The 16394-nt window shown below is 42.4% G+C and overlaps 1 protein-coding gene and 1 long non-coding RNA gene across 13 annotated transcripts in view; one reads left to right on the forward strand and one right to left on the reverse strand.

Annotated features, from left to right (window-relative positions):
• Window positions 1-8044, forward strand: part of LOC137547123 (uncharacterized) — a 40751-nt gene extending 32707 nt beyond the window's left edge. The window contains exon 3 of the long non-coding RNA XR_011026490.1: window positions 7796-8044. This is a non-coding gene — a long non-coding RNA (uncharacterized lncRNA). The remainder of the gene's footprint in view (window positions 1-7795) is intronic.
• Window positions 1-16394, reverse strand: part of NCOR1 (nuclear receptor corepressor 1) — a 262192-nt gene that overhangs the window by 76679 nt on the left and 169119 nt on the right. For 9 of the 12 annotated variants that reach the window (XM_068270355.1, XM_068270349.1, XM_068270351.1 and 6 more), the window contains one exon: window positions 7766-7828. The exons of the other annotated variants lie outside the window; for them this stretch is intronic. In XM_068270355.1, coding sequence (XP_068126456.1) covers window positions 7766-7828 — 63 coding nt within the window. The remainder of the gene's footprint in view (window positions 1-7765; window positions 7829-16394) is intronic. 12 annotated transcript variants of the gene reach the window in all.

Raw genomic sequence — 16394 nt, forward strand, 5'->3', positions numbered from 1 at the left:
AAACTTTTAAATATTGTTTTTATCCTTTTGGCGCCTCTGTTCTCTACCATAATACTGATTGTATCCACCTTTGGTGGAGGGGGATACCCCTTCTTGTTTTTCAAGCCTACAGAGAGCGACTTCTTATTCCTGAGTGAGGACAGGCTAATCTCCTCACCTGCCTACACAGTGGTTGCCTGGAGGTAACCCTGGTTTGTGAGTATACAATTCATACTCTTTCTAATTATCCAATTACCTTGACATACTACACCATATCGGGCTCTCGGTTCTCTCTTCTTCTGATTTGCTTAGATGTGACTTCTGGACAGAATTGAGGAGCGGGGATATCAAGAATAGAGCTCTTCTGATCACAAGAGGCACAAGCTTTGAAAGCACCAGAGAATATTTGCCCCAATAGTCACACGCACAAGTAGGAAGAGCCTTGCAATGCAATGAACATTGTGCGGAATCTATCCACTTCATTGTTCATGGGCTTGAGTCACCCGGAACTGACCCTACGGTGAAGGTAGAGCAGATTTTACATAACATTTAGGAAGAGCTCATTAAGGCATAGACATGGTCAGGATGACATCTAGAAACAGGAATACACTTTACCTCTAGAAGATGGGGAGAGTGAAAACACTGCAGAATGTTAGTAACAATCTGGATATATCATTTTCATTCTTGTACTCAAATTGCAGGCTACCACAATGGGTAACCAACAGGGATTGCCTGTTGGGAATATATGCCTGTCCTTCCTTAAGCCTTCCCTTCTGTCACACAGTCATTTTGCATAGCAGGTCACTCCTCCAGTATTTTTTTTATACAAACCACTCTTCGAACCAACAAGAGAATGGCCATCAGAGGTGGCCAAAACTCCTGAATAATGATAAGCATTTCTTCCGGCAAGAACCTATCCATTGTACTGCTTGTGGAGTTCCCAGCCAAGCATAAGCCAATTCACGTGATTATTTGCAGCGTAGAATAAAACTACCCACATTAATGTGCCCAGATCAACATTAATCAAGCTTTTGAGGAAGGATTTAACTAGTCAGAAACTCAGTTGGGGCATATTCACTTGCAGCTAGTAACTTTTGAAGGACAAACTAAGAAAGTTTAAATTGCAAATGTTACTCTTCCTCAACATATAGTCTAATTAAACCTCAAAGAGCTTGCCTTCATATTTGAGAACGGAAATCATGAGAAATCGTGACATTAGAACGTAAGACGACCAAGTGAGGCAAACAAATGTTTGCAGTGACTTATAAGAAAAACACAGACAGAAAAGTTGAAGCTCAGAACAGCTTAAAAAGGAACTCCAGTGAAAATAATGTAATAAAAAAGTGCTTCCTTTTTACAATAATTATGTATAAATGATTTAGTCAGTGTTTGCCCATTGTAAAATCTTTTAAATCCCTGATTTACATTCTAACATTTATCACATGATGACATGCAATGAGAGCACAATTTGAAGTTCAGTGAACAGATTTCCTCTAAGCCATGCTGCCATCATGGCTGGTGAATATCTCCCGAAATGACACCGGCTGTCAGGGTTTTTACATTCCCGTTCTGATCACCTGAAATGAACTGGAACCATGTGTCAAGCCCTGCAAAAACACTCCACTGCCCTGATAATCACGCTGTGTGACTGCATTAGGGGGATTATTAGAGTCATTTCAGGTAAAGACTTTTTGCCTTCTCAATGGAGGTCAAAGATGATTGCAACCATTACCCTAATACATCTACCCAAAAACATGACAATTTTTTCCCCATAGATCACAATACAAATCTGAACATCACTAGTCAGGAAAAAAAAAACCTTTTTCAAAGTTAGTGACAAGATATATATACATTGTACAGCGCTGCGTAATATGTCGGCGCTATATAAATACTAAATAATAATAATAATAATAATAATAACCTGAAGAAAGAGAAAATGGAAGCTGCTGAAAAATGCTATCATCGAACTTGCTCTGCTAGTTTCTGGGCAACTAACACAAGAAAAACTTACAAACTCCACTTACACCTGCATTGATCTTTCTGGGAACAATCTGAATAGGTTTGCTTTACAGAATTATTCCCAGAAAGCCTGTTTTTTATCTAGAAGAAAAAAAAATATAAAATTCTTGCATACATAAACTAAACAAACAGAACGTTTATATTGCACTTTTCTCCTGGCAGACTCAAAGCGCTAGAGCTGCAGCCAAAAGGACGCGCTCTATAGGCAGTAGCAGTGTTAGGGAGTCTCGCCCAAAGAACTCCTTACTGAATAGGTGCTGGCTTCCTGAACCGGCAGAGCTGAGATTTAAACCCAGGTCTTCTGTGTCAGAGGCAGAGCCCTTAACCTCCCTGGCGGTAAGCCCGAGCTGAGCTCGGGCTATGCCGCGCAGGAGGAGATCTCAGCCCCTGGTGGGGCGATTTTCACCCTGTAAAGTGCTGTACGCGCAGCTAGCCCGCACGCAGTGGCGCAAGAGGCCCCCCGCCAGAGCCCTGCGCTGCCCGGACCAATGAGTTCCGGGCAGCGCTATGGGCTGGATCTGAGACGTCTGACGTCCATGACGTCATTCCGATCGTCGCTATGGCGACATGAGAAGCCAAACAGGGGAGCGCGTTATATACGCGTTCCCCTGTTTGCCATTGTTGCCGGCGACGATCGAACTAGAGGGACACATGCGCCCTCTAGTGGAGTTTCATGTAGCTACCACTCTTGTAGCTTTACATGAAACATAAAAAAAAAAAATTAAGAAAATTTGGATTTCTGCAATTTTTGCACAAAAAATAAACCGCCAAGGAGGTTAATCATTACACTATCCAGCCACTCCAGTGAGGTCTGGCGCCCGGATACTCGGACGGAAATCCCTGCCGGCACTTTTACTGACCTGAGGAAGCGGCTAACGACCATGAAACGCGTTGTCTAGTGCACCAATAAAAATTAATCTTTTTATCCTGAACCTTTACTTGTGTTCATACCCTGCCAAACACCTACAAAGTAGGACGACTATCTTCCATATATCTGAAGCGATACGAATAAAAATTGATATAAACTCCAACTTACTACCACTACTGCTATGACACAATCTAGACCGGGCACCTCCTACCTGTACTAAGTGTGTGTGTGTATGTGTATGTGTATGTGTATGTGTGTGTGTGTGTGCGTGTACGTGTGTGTGCGTGTACGTGTGTGTACGTGTACGTGTGTGTACGTGTGTGTACGTGTACGTGTGTGTACGTGTACGTGTGTGTACGTGTACGTGTGTGTACGTGTACGTGTGTGTACGTGTACGTGTGTGTACGTGTACGTGTGTGTACGTGTACGTGTGTACGTGTGTGTGTGTACGTGTGTGTGTACGTGTGTGTGTGTGTACGTGTGTGTGTGTGTACGTGTGTACGTGTGTGTGTACGTGTACGTGTGTGTACGTGTACGTGTGTGTGTGTGTGTGTGTGTGTGTGTGTGTGTACACGTGTGTGTGTACGTGTACGTGTGTGTGTACGTGTACGTGTACGTGTGTGTGTGTACGTGTGTGTGTGTGCGTGTGTGTGCGCGCGTGTGTACGTGTGTGTGCGTGTGTGTGTACGTGTGTGTACGTGTGTGTACGTGTGTGTACGTGTACGTGTGTGTACGTGTGTGTACGTGTACGTGTGTGTGTGTACGTGCGTGTGTGTACGTGCGTGTACGTGTACGTGTACGTGTACGTGTGTGTACACGTGTGTGTACATGTACGTGTGTGTACGTGTGTGTGTGTACACGTGTGTGTGTGTGTGTGTACGTGTGTGTGTACACGTGTGTGTGTGTGTACGTGTGTGTGTACGTGTGTGTGTGTGTGTGTACACGTGTGTGTGTGTGTACGTGTGTGTGTGTGTGTGTGTACGTGTGTGTGTGTGTGTACGTGTGTGTGTGTGTGTGTGTGTACGTGTGTGTACGTGTACGTGTGTGTACGTGTGCGTGTGTGTACGTGTGCGTGTGTGTACGTGTGTGTACGTGCAGTGGCGTAGCTAAGGAGCTGTGGGCCCCGATGCAAGTTTTACATGGGGCCCACCCAAGCACTCTATACATGACAATTGATACGGCGCACCAAAACCTGCCAATGGCAACTACAGTGCCTGAGGTGCAAGAAGGGGCTGGAGAACAGTTTCCTAATGATTACCATTATTCAATGTATCTATAGAAGTGATTATTATGAGCACAGGACCAATAGAGAGCTAATACTGTAGTTGAGGCAGGGTCCTTCGGGGCCCCTCTGGCCCAAGGGCCCCGATGCGGTTGCTACCTCTGCACCCCCTATTGCTACGCCCCTGTGTACGTGTGCGTGTGTGTACGTGTGCGTGTGTGTACGTGTGTGTGTACGTGTACGTGTGTACGTGTGTGTGTGTACGTGTGTGTGTGTGTGTATATATATTTTAATTTAGTCAAGGGTTCTCGATGGACAGATCATTTCTCTGGAGCAGCGACCATCTAGGAATGAAAAGGCAGAGTGGGGACGGTTTCTCCCGACCTGTGACTTCGAGTGGTTGCCTCTGCTGCAACCCATTTTTGTGAGTATATTCTCAATTTAACTTTAAATATACCCCGACCTACTAACGATATTGCACCAGATTGGGCTCCCGGACTTTGTTGTGCTTTCTCTTCCCTTGCTACTCTAAAGCCAATACTAATACTACGAGCACAGGCTTTAAAATACAGAGTAATTCTCACTTTCTTAGGAAAAAAGCAATCAAGAATTCGATCAACAAATCCCACTATACCAAAAAAAAAATAAAAAATAAAAATTGTGAAAGGGGTGGGGCTTGCAAGTCAAATAACACCATCCCAACCATTTAGCATGTAGATGGGAGTATGTAGTGAGAGTGCTTGGCTGCAAGAGGGATGGTTGTACTTCCCAATAAGGTGGCATCATGGGAAATCATGTTCTTGTCCCCATGATTTGTAAACTCAGCAAGGAAGTTATCTAGTTCAGACTACTTTTTTAATACCCAATGCAAAAACATTTGTGTGTTGCACATATACATATTTTACATCATTACTTGGCATGTTAGGTTTACAAAACCATCCTCCTATGCCAATATTACACTTTTTAAATTTGCTACCATAATCGCTAGAAACTGAAATCACTTACAAGACGCTGAAAAAACACTAGCGATTGCGATTAGCGCTTTGTAGTGGGTTCCAGGCCTTAATTGAAACCACCAACTCCAGGTACCCAAAATTACTCCAACTCCACAGCCCTGGCGACAAGTGTTGCAGTACGTGTTCCTTAATGTCACTGATGACCAACGTGTAGGTTCACCATCGACCAACCTCTATTACAGTCCCCACAGCAGGGCACCTCTTTGTCATGACTCCACCCTTCTCCATAGAATTAAAGCAACAGTCATTGGCCTCAATTCACTAAGATCATGCTAGAGATAAGGCAAGAGAAAACTTACCTCCACATGTGAGAGAGTTATCTTACCTCTTCATTCCTTAAGTTACCTCTCCTGTAGTTAATTTACCTCCTCTGTAGTTATTTTCACATGCAACTAATTAACAGCTTGTCTTTAACTCTGGAGTTATTTTAAGGATTGGAGAGTTAATTTAAAGACAGAAGAGTTAACTTTAGGCTTGCCTGAGGTAAAATGTTTCCTGAATACTACATGCCTTATCACCATGGTAACAACTCTAGAAGAGTTATTAAAGACAGAAGATAAGTTTAGTGAATTGAGGCCATTGAAAGTGTGCACATAGCTTTAATTGCTGTGGAATGGATTCAGAAGGGCAGACTGAAAACTGGAGCAAAGTGGTGTGGCTGTTCATAACACCCTATCGAAATAGTAATTTAATTCAAAAGCCGAAATATGATTGGTTATTCTCTAGACATCCGCTCCACTTTTCCTTGCACTTGCCCTGATACAGACTGACACATCTCAGTGATACTGCATGCTTCAGAGGCCAGAAAATGTAAATAAATGGGGAAAATGAGTGTCTCTCAGAAAAAAAAAATTCAGTGTCATAATTCAATATTATGAATTCAGATTATTGTCGTGACCTATTTCAGACAAGGAGAAATGCACTCAGAAATCCTGAACATACTGAAGATGATCATAAGTAGGGTACACCACAGAGATGACGTGAATTCATCGCTCCAAGCAAGTCTCAGCACTCAGAACAGCAATCAGTACATGTTAAAGCATACCTGAACTGATATGCCACATGATGAGACAAACCTTGATACATATAGAACCAAGCCTATTTAGAACGTGCCTGTGTTCATTTATATTTGATTTGCATTGCACGAATATACCAGCGCTTAAAGTATGCAAATGAGGCAGTCAAATAGCAATCAAATGCAACTCTCCTGAAAAACGAAATAAAAGCCAAAGCACATTTATCTGGCTAAGCAAATAATCCTAATAACAAGATAGTGCCAAGGAGCTCAAATTATATTTCTTTCTTTGTGTTGGGAGCTTAATGAACCAAATTTTATGTCACAATGACATGGCTGCTGCACACACCTCAGAGATCAAACTTAACTCCTGAAGGTGAAATTAAGAATACAAGAAATCAGGAAAGTTCTATATGCCACTGCACATACAATTAATTATCTCAAGTTGGTTTTCAGTTCAGGTCTGCCTTAAAGCCTTGGCAAGGTTAAAACAAATACAAATACTACACTAAATGTATCAGTACTCAAGTAAAACAATGTTGGTTATATTTCATGCGGCAACAAGCTTAGTTTGAACTGTTCCCTCCAATGCTTAGTAAGAAAGAAAAATAAGAAGGTGTGTAACAGCGTCCGGTGACTAAGGAAGAACGTATGAGAGATTTCCAAATAGACATGCCACTGAAAAATTATGATCAGTGTTGCAATCACAATTTTGTCTTTTTATGACGCTAACATTTCAATTAGATTATTGCTAATAACAGATGCTTGCACTGCACGATTTTCAAGGGGCAGGGGGTTAATGAATTTGACCAAACGTAAACAGAGGAAAAATGTTGCACGCAGTAGGTTTGCATTTGGCCAAAACAACCTCCACCAGTAGGAAAAGGACACCGTGCTTACCATGCTAATCACGGCCCTCTAGCAATCGGAAAATCGTGTGCAATCCAAAAAAATGAATGGATACGCAGCTGATTGACAAGGTCTGAAGTATTTTCACCAGATTTACATGGGTAGATAACAGATTTTTTTTTCTTCATGTCCTATTAGAAAATTTTGCAATATACAGTATTGTAGATGCATTTTCTTATAACAAAAGACAAAATACAGAAGTGTATTAAGACTTTTGCAATTGAATTCTAGCAGGTGATTTATAGAGAGAGTTAGAGAAGTATTTAGGATTGCAATGAGGAAACAGTCCTTTTAGAAGCATCACAGCTGACTATAGCTACAACTGATGTGCAAGAAATAAGAAATCAAGTGCAGTCAACTCTGAGGTGTTTTTGAGGTGCTGTACTTTTTGGAGAATATATCAACTTTTCAAATAAAAATGTATCTCCATTTTACAAGCACATAGTACAGGACCCCAACTCATCTGAACAGCTCATTTGCCAATACTATGTGTGACCATGTGACCTGCCATGAACCAATTGCTGTCTGTCACTGTTACTTCTAAATTAGGCTGTATTGGAATTAGCTAAATGGTGAAAACAGCCACATAGCCACTCATAGTTTTACATAGCTTGCAATACCCATTTGCAAATTAAAAGCCACAACTACAATACAGAACACCACACAAAACAAAAATAAAATTAGCTACATTAGTAGCAACTACTTCTCATCACAGAAACCATACTGCAGTGCGTTACCTTTTTTAGCTATTTCCATTTCTTCTTCAGTCCAGCGGGAGGTCTCCACGGTCTCTGCCGAAGCTGAAAGCACAACACAGCAAATCCCATCAACAAGAAAGACCTGGATTTGCATTACGAGCTCCAATCCTACAAAGCCAGACTGTGATCCATTTACGTGCAAGGCTTCTCCGTTGAAGCCATTTGAGGGAAGGCGGCCTGTGATCCTGGAAGGCAGTCACTTCCGATTATGACAACAGGGACTGTGACAAGCTTGCAGAGACTTCAGCGTTGCAAGAACGGATGAGCTGAAAGCATGATCAACGATTTCATGCACAATAAAAAAAAAAAATACTGCACGATGAGGGTAATGGACTAGAACAAGCCAGCAATGGAAGTATGTATCCAGCCACTGATGAGTATTTGATTGCTGCCACAAAATGCTGATTTGTACCAAGTGCTAAATCCATAAAGGGCTACTACACTTAATCACAGGTTGCCTCAAACTAGCAAGTTGATAACTCAAATTATGGTTTCACGCATAGAATCCAAACAATTTTCGAGCTACCCATAGAGGGGTCCAAGAGGTTAAATAATAGAATAGGCCCAGTGCACACCAAAACCCGCTAGCAGATGCACAAAATGCTAGCAGATTTTTAAACGCTTTTTTTTATTTTTATGAGGCGTTTTGCGGATTGCTGCTGCGGATTTCAGTGTAACATATTTTTATATATTGTTACAGTAAAGCTGTTACTGAACAGCTTCTGTAACAAAACCGCCTGGCAAACCGCTCTGATCTGCCGATTTTCAGAGCGGGTTTGCGTTTTTCCTATACTTAATATTGAGGCAGAAACGCCTCCGCAATCCAAAAAATGCCTCACCCCAGGAGGATTCGTTTCTGCAAAACGCCTCCCGCTGTGGTGTGCACACTCCCATTGAAATACATTACCCTAGCGTATCCGAAGCCGCAAGCGGCTGCAAAAATGCTCAAACAGCCGCTCGGTGTGCCCCAGCCCATACTGATGAATATAAGAGGGGAAAAAATAAGGCAGAGTGCTGAATGTGTGAATGTGTATGAAGAGAAAAAGGTGACTATACAAGTTTGAAGCGTTTATGTCTCTGCTAGGGCTGAGCAATGTATGGAAATGCACATGCACAGTGAACTGGAAATACAGGTCAATAGCAGGGGTGTCAAATTCCATCACAAACGGGGCCAAAATCTAAAACATGGTCTAAAGGTGGCCATACACTTATAGATTTGCAGCAGATTCGACCATCAGACAGATTTCTGTCAGATGCCTGTCAAGTCGAATCGGACAGGAATCTATCTGATGTCTGCCACACACTAGGAACAGATTTCCAATAGATTTCGCAATGAGATCTATTAAAAATCGATCTAAATGCATTACTGCACCATTAGATCCAATGCAACTCTATGGGCCATCGATCTGCTGCCATCAGCAGATCGACCTAGATTTTCCATTCTGTCAGATCAAATCCATCGAAATCGGCTGATTTGAAAGAATCGATTTCTGATCGATTCTATAGAATCGATTGATCGCTTGATGGCTGAAATCGAACAGTGTATGGGCCCCTTAAGTCATGTGCCAAATTGTTTAAGATTTAACATTAATTGAAAAGTCCCCAAAAAAGTGTGAGTGTGTGAGTGTGTGTGTGTGTGTGTGTGTGTGTGTGTGTGAGAGTGTGTGTGTGTGCGCGCCTAGTGAAGCAGCTTGGATATTTACCTGCTTCATTGCTGCTTCGATACCCCTTTGCTCTTCCTGACAGCCAGCGACACGCTCTATACTGCATACCTCCTGAGGTATGTCACATGACTGGGAGAAAGAGGTATGGAAGCACAGAGCATTGTTTAAGCAGGTAAATATTACACTGCTCTGTTGCGCTTCTCTGCTATGTGGGGAGATGGTGTGGGGGAAATGTGTTAAAAGAGTTAGAGGAGGGGGGAGTTTGGGCAGAATCCAAGGAGGGGGTCCTGTGCTATTCTTGCTGGGGGAAGCACCCCGGCTCAAACCAGAAACACTGTCACCAGTGTGCTCCTCCAGACAGTAAGGCAGTACACTGCCTTTCTTTTGCAGCTTATAATGACACACATTGGAAGCACTCGAGGGCCACATAAAATGGCAAGGAGGGCCGCATTCGGCCTGCAAGCCTTGTGTTTGTTACCTATGTTCTATAGCGTGCGCGTGTGTGTGAAAAGAAAACTACCGCAAAAACCTTGTATATCGTACAAGCACATATACAAGATAAACAATTGTCCCAGACTAAAAACCCACTGTAAATTACATTTTACCATTTACGATGGATATTGTAATCTGATGACACTGAACCACTTATTGACAAATTGTAAACTAGTACATTGTGGAGGAATCGCACAGCTACCATTATTATTATTTCAATTTTTTTTAAACCACTGCTCAGCAAGGACCTTAACAAAGATGACAACATACCTGCTTACTTGTGTGGACACTAATGTAGCAACTGGACCATGCCACAGTTCACGGATTGTTTTGAGAAGTATAAAGTAAACCTTGAGAAGATGGACTAGTCCTCAACCTATCGTTAAGAGGTTTAGAGTCATCAGATTCAAAAACTAAAGGTACCAATATGTGCATTGATTTTCCCATTAGTGGTTCCCTGTAGATTTGATAACTGATCAAATAAGATGGAGATCGATTCCCTTTAAATGGGCAATCAATCAAATTTAGATTCTTGAACATTGATCGAAAGTATTGATCGGACAGGAAGGGAAATCTAGGTTGACTGAGGCCTGGGCAGGAAAGGCAGTAGATCAACATTTAAGGTGACCCTACACGATCAGAAAAAGATTTGCTTTTACTGCAATTCAATAAAACTCTGTTTTAGGCCTGGAACCCACTACAAATCGCTATCACAATTGCTAGAGTTTTTAATGAGCGATTTGTAAGAGATTTAATGAGCATTTTCTGGCGATTTTAGAAAGTAAGCTTTTTGCCAGCGATTGTGTAGCGATTTAGGATTCGCATTTTTTAATTCTGATTGATCAATTTAACAGTGTGCACTAATTTAAAATTGCTAGCAAATCGCTCTGTGTAGGTTTTGACCTGCCAGCGTTTACCAGTATATACTTTACATTGCAGAAAGGCCAACGCTAATGCTCAAAAATGCTGCATGTCCTGCGTTTGCGATTTTGGTAATCGCAAACGCTCCAGTGGAATTTGGCCCATCCATTAACGTTAGCTGAGCGTTTAGGGTAATAGTTAGCATTATGAAAACCTCCCTAAACGTTCAGGAAAAACAAAAAGAAAAAAAACGTTCTAGTAGGTTCCAACCCTTACAGATGCAAACAAAACTGGTGGAATTTCCCATTTTTATCGATACAAGTCAAACAAGCAGGGCTGATTTTCCGAAACAATTTTTAAGAAAATTGAATAATGTAGGATAAATGGTCTTGATTCATGAATGAACCCAGGCAATTCTGAGTTTCCAATCCTTTTTCCATAACTGGGGAATCATTTAACATGTATGATACATTGGTCATGTGTATCAAATAGAACAATCAGAAAACAAAGGATTGAAATTCTCGAATTGAAAAAACTGATTGAATCGTATGTGGCCACCTTCATTCAATGGAATCGACATTAGACCAGTGTGTCTTCATTCAGCTATACTGGAGAATAAGGTTTCGTAAGGGAATTATCTGACAGCCTGTTGTCTAAATTAACCTCAGGGAACTCCTTTTGCCTTGTCTGGCCTGGGGTTTTCCTATTGCTAAATTTCATGCTATACTGATTATACACTTGACCATATAAATTCCTGCTGGTCAGACTCCATGCAGAGGGAGCGCACTCGCATACATGGGAACTGCTGGACAGAAAATATGGTCGTCATATTACAGGGTAGTTCTTTGATCTCAACTTTCTAGGCCTTAAGGGACAATTTTAATTGGTCTGAATCAAGTTCTGTAATTTTGAAAAGCCTGTTTTCTTTCTTTAGTGGTTGCTTCAGTGGTTTCCACAAGGCACCAGGCCCAGTGTTATTACTTACATTTAAAGCCTCCCTGCAAAGCCCCATAAGCATGCTTGTTTGGTTTGGAAAGGTTTCTACTTTATCATCAAAAAAAATAGGAAACACTTTCCAATTCATTCACAATGGATGTTTTAACAAAGAGGCGGCAAATAAAATATTAGAATACCAGCTTAGTATGGACTGTCCCACGCATGGGGAACCTTTCACTCTAGGAATACGGGCACTTCAGTTTCAAGAAACCCCAATAACAGAGGCTATTTAAACTACAATACTTATAGGACCACTACTGCAAAAAAGTATACGTTTTGAAATACCTATATATAAAAAAAAGATTTCTCCCAGAGTAAAAAACACTTAATTACTTTCTTCCTATGTTGCTGTCACTTACAGAAGGTAGTTATCAGCTAATATATTTGACAAATTTTGGACTAGTCCATTTCCCCATAGGAGATTCTAAGTATTACTTTTATTGTTTAAAAAAGTACTCCCTGAAAAGAGCTGCCTAAATATGTCAGCCAGCTCTCCCACTCCTTTACACACTATTTGGCAGTTGGACTCAGCAACTGTCATTCTGTAAGTGCTTTTGTAAATAAAGGAATAACTGAAAACACCCCATGAGGAGATGGATTAGTTCAAAACATGTCAAGATCAACAAGTGATCATCCCCCCCCTTTTCTGCCCACCAACAGAGCTTTCTGTTGGTGGGGTATGATCGCTCCCAGGATGTTTATTTTTTTAAACAAATATTTATTTTTATAATAAATATGTGCATTTTTATTTATTTTATTAGCCCTCCCTCCTCCCGCCAGCCAATCAGTGCGATCAGCTGTCACAGGCTTCAGTCTATGACAGCGGATCGCAATCTTGCCGCCAAGGGGGACAGCCGTGTCACAGGGCTGTCCCCAGTACAGTGCTGCCGTAGATCACAGTGCTGTACACAGTAAATAGACGGCTGTTTTGCCATCTAACAGTCTCCTAACGGTGATCGCTGCTGGGAGGCTGATAGCGGAGATGCGCGTGCAAAATATGCCCACAGGACCTTATGCCGATTGCCCTTAGACGTCCTGGGGCTTCCCTCTGCAGTCACGCCCATCGGCGTGATGTGGTCCTCAAGAAGTTGATGTAAACTATATTCTATGTAATCAATATTATTAACCAACAAAAAGAACTATGGTGTCCTAACGAATCTTATGAACAAACAGTCCACTGATGGTAGAACTAAATTTTCGCACACTCAAGAGAAAAAAAATACTGTTTCAATAAGCAACGAAGGACTGCATGGTATGCAAACAAAAGCAAAAACAGATGGACACAATCATTAAATGAAACTATAACAAAACTAAAAGGACAAAAGCTAGATCCAAACACATGCAAGCGATGACCATGCTAAAATGACAAAAATGCTCTCTACAACCTTTACCTGCATATAGACCCTCTTTGGATTAAGTACCAGCTTTATACATGTCATGCGTGTACAAGTGCTGTATGAAGTACAAACGACATTGCTCTATATCCCCCCCCCCCCAAAAAAAAAATAAAGTACACAGGCAAATCTGTGCCCATGTGGGCAGACATGCAACGTCGAAAACATTTGGAAAGAAGCTGTAGGTTTATGAGGTTACGCGAGAGACAAAGGGAGATGACGGACCTTAATGGTGAGCTGAAGATTCCACAGACAAGTTGTGGGGAAAGAAGGTGGGGAGCAAGGGAGGGGAAAGGTGGGGAGCAAGGGAGGGGAAAGGGAAGGTGGGAGCAAGGGAAGGGAAAGGTGGAGAGCAAGGGAAGGGAAAGGTGGGAAACAAGGGAAGGGAAAGGTGGGAAACAAGGGAAGGGAAAGGTGGGAAACAAGGGAAGGGAAAGGTGGGAAACAAGGGAAGGAAAAGGTGGGAAACAAGGGAAGGAAAAGGTGGGAAACAAGGGAAGGAAAAGGTGGGAAACAAGGGAAGGAAAAGGTGGGAAACAAGGGAAGGAAAAGGTGGGAAACAAGGGAAGGGAAAGGGAAGGTGGGAAACAAGGGAAGGGAAAGGGAAGGTGGGAGCAAGGGAAGGGAAAAGGAAGGTGGGAGCAAGGGAAGGTGGGAGCAAGGGAAGGTGGGAGCAAGGGAAGGTGGGAGCAAGGGAAGGTGGGAGCAAGGGAAGGTGGGAGCAAGGGAAGGTGGGAGCAAGGGAAGGTGGGAGCAAGGGAAGGTGGGAGCAAGGGAAGGTGGGAGCAAGGGAAGGTGGGAGCAAGGGAAGGTGGGAGCAAGGGAAGGTGGGAGCAAGGGAAGGTGGGAGCAAGGGAAGGTGGGAGCAAGGGAAGGGAAAGGGAAGGTGGGAGCAAGGGAAGGGAAAGGTGGGGAGCAAGGGAGGGGAAAGGTGGGAAACAAGGGAAGGGAAAGGGAAGGTGGGAGCAAGGGAAGGGAAAGGTGGGGAGCAAGGGAAGGAAAATGGAAGGTGGGAGCAAGGGAAGGAAAAGGGAAGGTGGGAGTGAGGGAAAGAGAGAGACAATGGAAAGAGCAACCGAGGCAATGAAAAGAGAGAGAGAGTACAGTGATGAAAACAGAGTGGAATAGGAGTTGCAGATAAAGAACGAACTGAGAAAATGTTATATGCCTGGTACACACCATGCAATTTCCAAATCAGATATAGACCAAAAATCAATCATTTCCAACAGGGCCAATCTGATTTTGTATAGAAGAAGTGATTGGAAAATGCATCAGAAAAACGATTGGAATTCAGATCAGACCCGTCAGAAATAATAGATTCAACCATCAATCATGCTCGATCGACCCCCCCCCCCCACTTTTAAAAATATATATATTTCTACTGGTAATTTAAATCCTTTGAAACAGCCACGCTCCAATTTTTGTTCAATTGTTTGGAAGACACAAGAGCAAAGGTTGGAATAAGTATTTTATTATCTTATCAAGCTAGTTTGTTCATCTGCAAAGCCATTCTGTGACCACAAGAAACATAGAAATGAGGTTAATGTATAATGCTAGGTACACACCATACAATTTTGTGTTAGATAGATGGTTTGAAAGATAATTTCCGACATGTCCCATCTTATTTTCGATAGTCTTTCTGAACGATTTCTCATAGAAGTGAATGGAAATAGATAAGAAAAGATAACAGAATCTAATATCGATCAGAAAATCGAATTGGAAAACCATTGGACGGAAAATTGACTGAAAAAACGCATCCTGTGTGTACCCAGCATAACTGTGCAATTACAGTCATCCTGACCACAGATAGCAAGAGATGGCCACAGACAGATGACACATGAGCTGGGAAATGGGTGCTTAGCTGATCAGTCTGCAGAGAGGGGTCAACAAAAGATCTGGGAAATGGCAAACTAGCTTACAGGATTCATCCTCTAGATAAATCAAATGAGAAGCAGGATTGTTCCAGGAAGCTACAACGGATTTATAAAACACCACTAAACCAAGAAAGGAACCATAAAGTGCCAATAAATACACGAGCTGGACATTCCAAGTCTACAATGTCTAAACTGCTTATGAACATACAGCCTCAAGCCCCATTCACATGCTCAACAGCAGTCTTTTATGCAGCACAATTGTTGAACAACTTTTGTTGTGAAACAAGTTGAAACAGGTAAAAAAAAAAAAAAAAGTATTTTTGCTATTGTTCAAAAAGCTGATAAGACGTCAATCTTAAAGCGGATCCGAGATGAAAAACTAACTGTAACAAGTAACTTGTCTATATATCTTATCTAAAGTTTACAGCAAATCTAGTTGCAAAGAGCTTTAATAGAAAATTATTATTTCTTCCTGTGATACAATGACAGCAGCCGGGTTGATTTGTAAACATTACACACAGCCAAGCTTATCTGCACCATCAGCACTCAGACTGCGAAAAGAACCTAATCCCCCCTCCTCCCCTCTGCCTCTAAAATCAATGGCTTTTAACACCTCCTCTTGCCCAGACTGAGCTCCCATGAGCCCCTGCTACTGCCAAGGCTCTCTGAAAACCTGTGGGGGTGGTTTATTTAGTTTATAGGGAATTAGAGTATTAAAACAAAAACAAAAAAGTATTGGCTTGAGGAATGCCCCATAAACAATAGGGAAGGAACACAATTATGCAATGAGCAAAAGTTCACCTTGGATCCACTTTAAGGTGCATACACACGTCATACCGCCGCAAACGCCTCCCGCTGGGCGGACGTTCAGCCTACAGTAGCACGTGTGTACACGCTGTCGGCAGACTGATACAGCGGGATGGTCCGACGGACCAGTCGTTTGCGGCTGTATGGCGCGTGTACGCGCCTCAACAGTTGGATTGAAGACTTATCAGCTTTTTGAACAATAGCAAAAGACTTATTGTAGCAGTTTCAACTTGTTTCACAACAAAAGTTGTTCAACAATTGTGCTGCATAAAAGACTGCTGTTGAGTGGGTGTATGGGGCTTTAGCCAAGGTCAGTTTATAACACCCCCCCCCCCCCCCCCAAATTATGTGACATGGCAATGTCTGTGGACCTCTGGACTGGTTGCTGGGCACTGGAATGCATGTTGCAGCATGGAGGAGGGGGGGGGGGGGGGGGCAGGAATGTATGCTGTGGCTTTGTATGCTGCAGCTATTTACCTATCCCTAATCACTAAAGACCTATCCTGCTTGGCATTGTTAT

This window comes from Hyperolius riggenbachi, chromosome 2 (genome assembly GCF_040937935.1).
Source record: "Hyperolius riggenbachi isolate aHypRig1 chromosome 2, aHypRig1.pri, whole genome shotgun sequence".
Taxonomy (NCBI): domain Eukaryota; kingdom Metazoa; phylum Chordata; class Amphibia; order Anura; family Hyperoliidae; genus Hyperolius; species Hyperolius riggenbachi.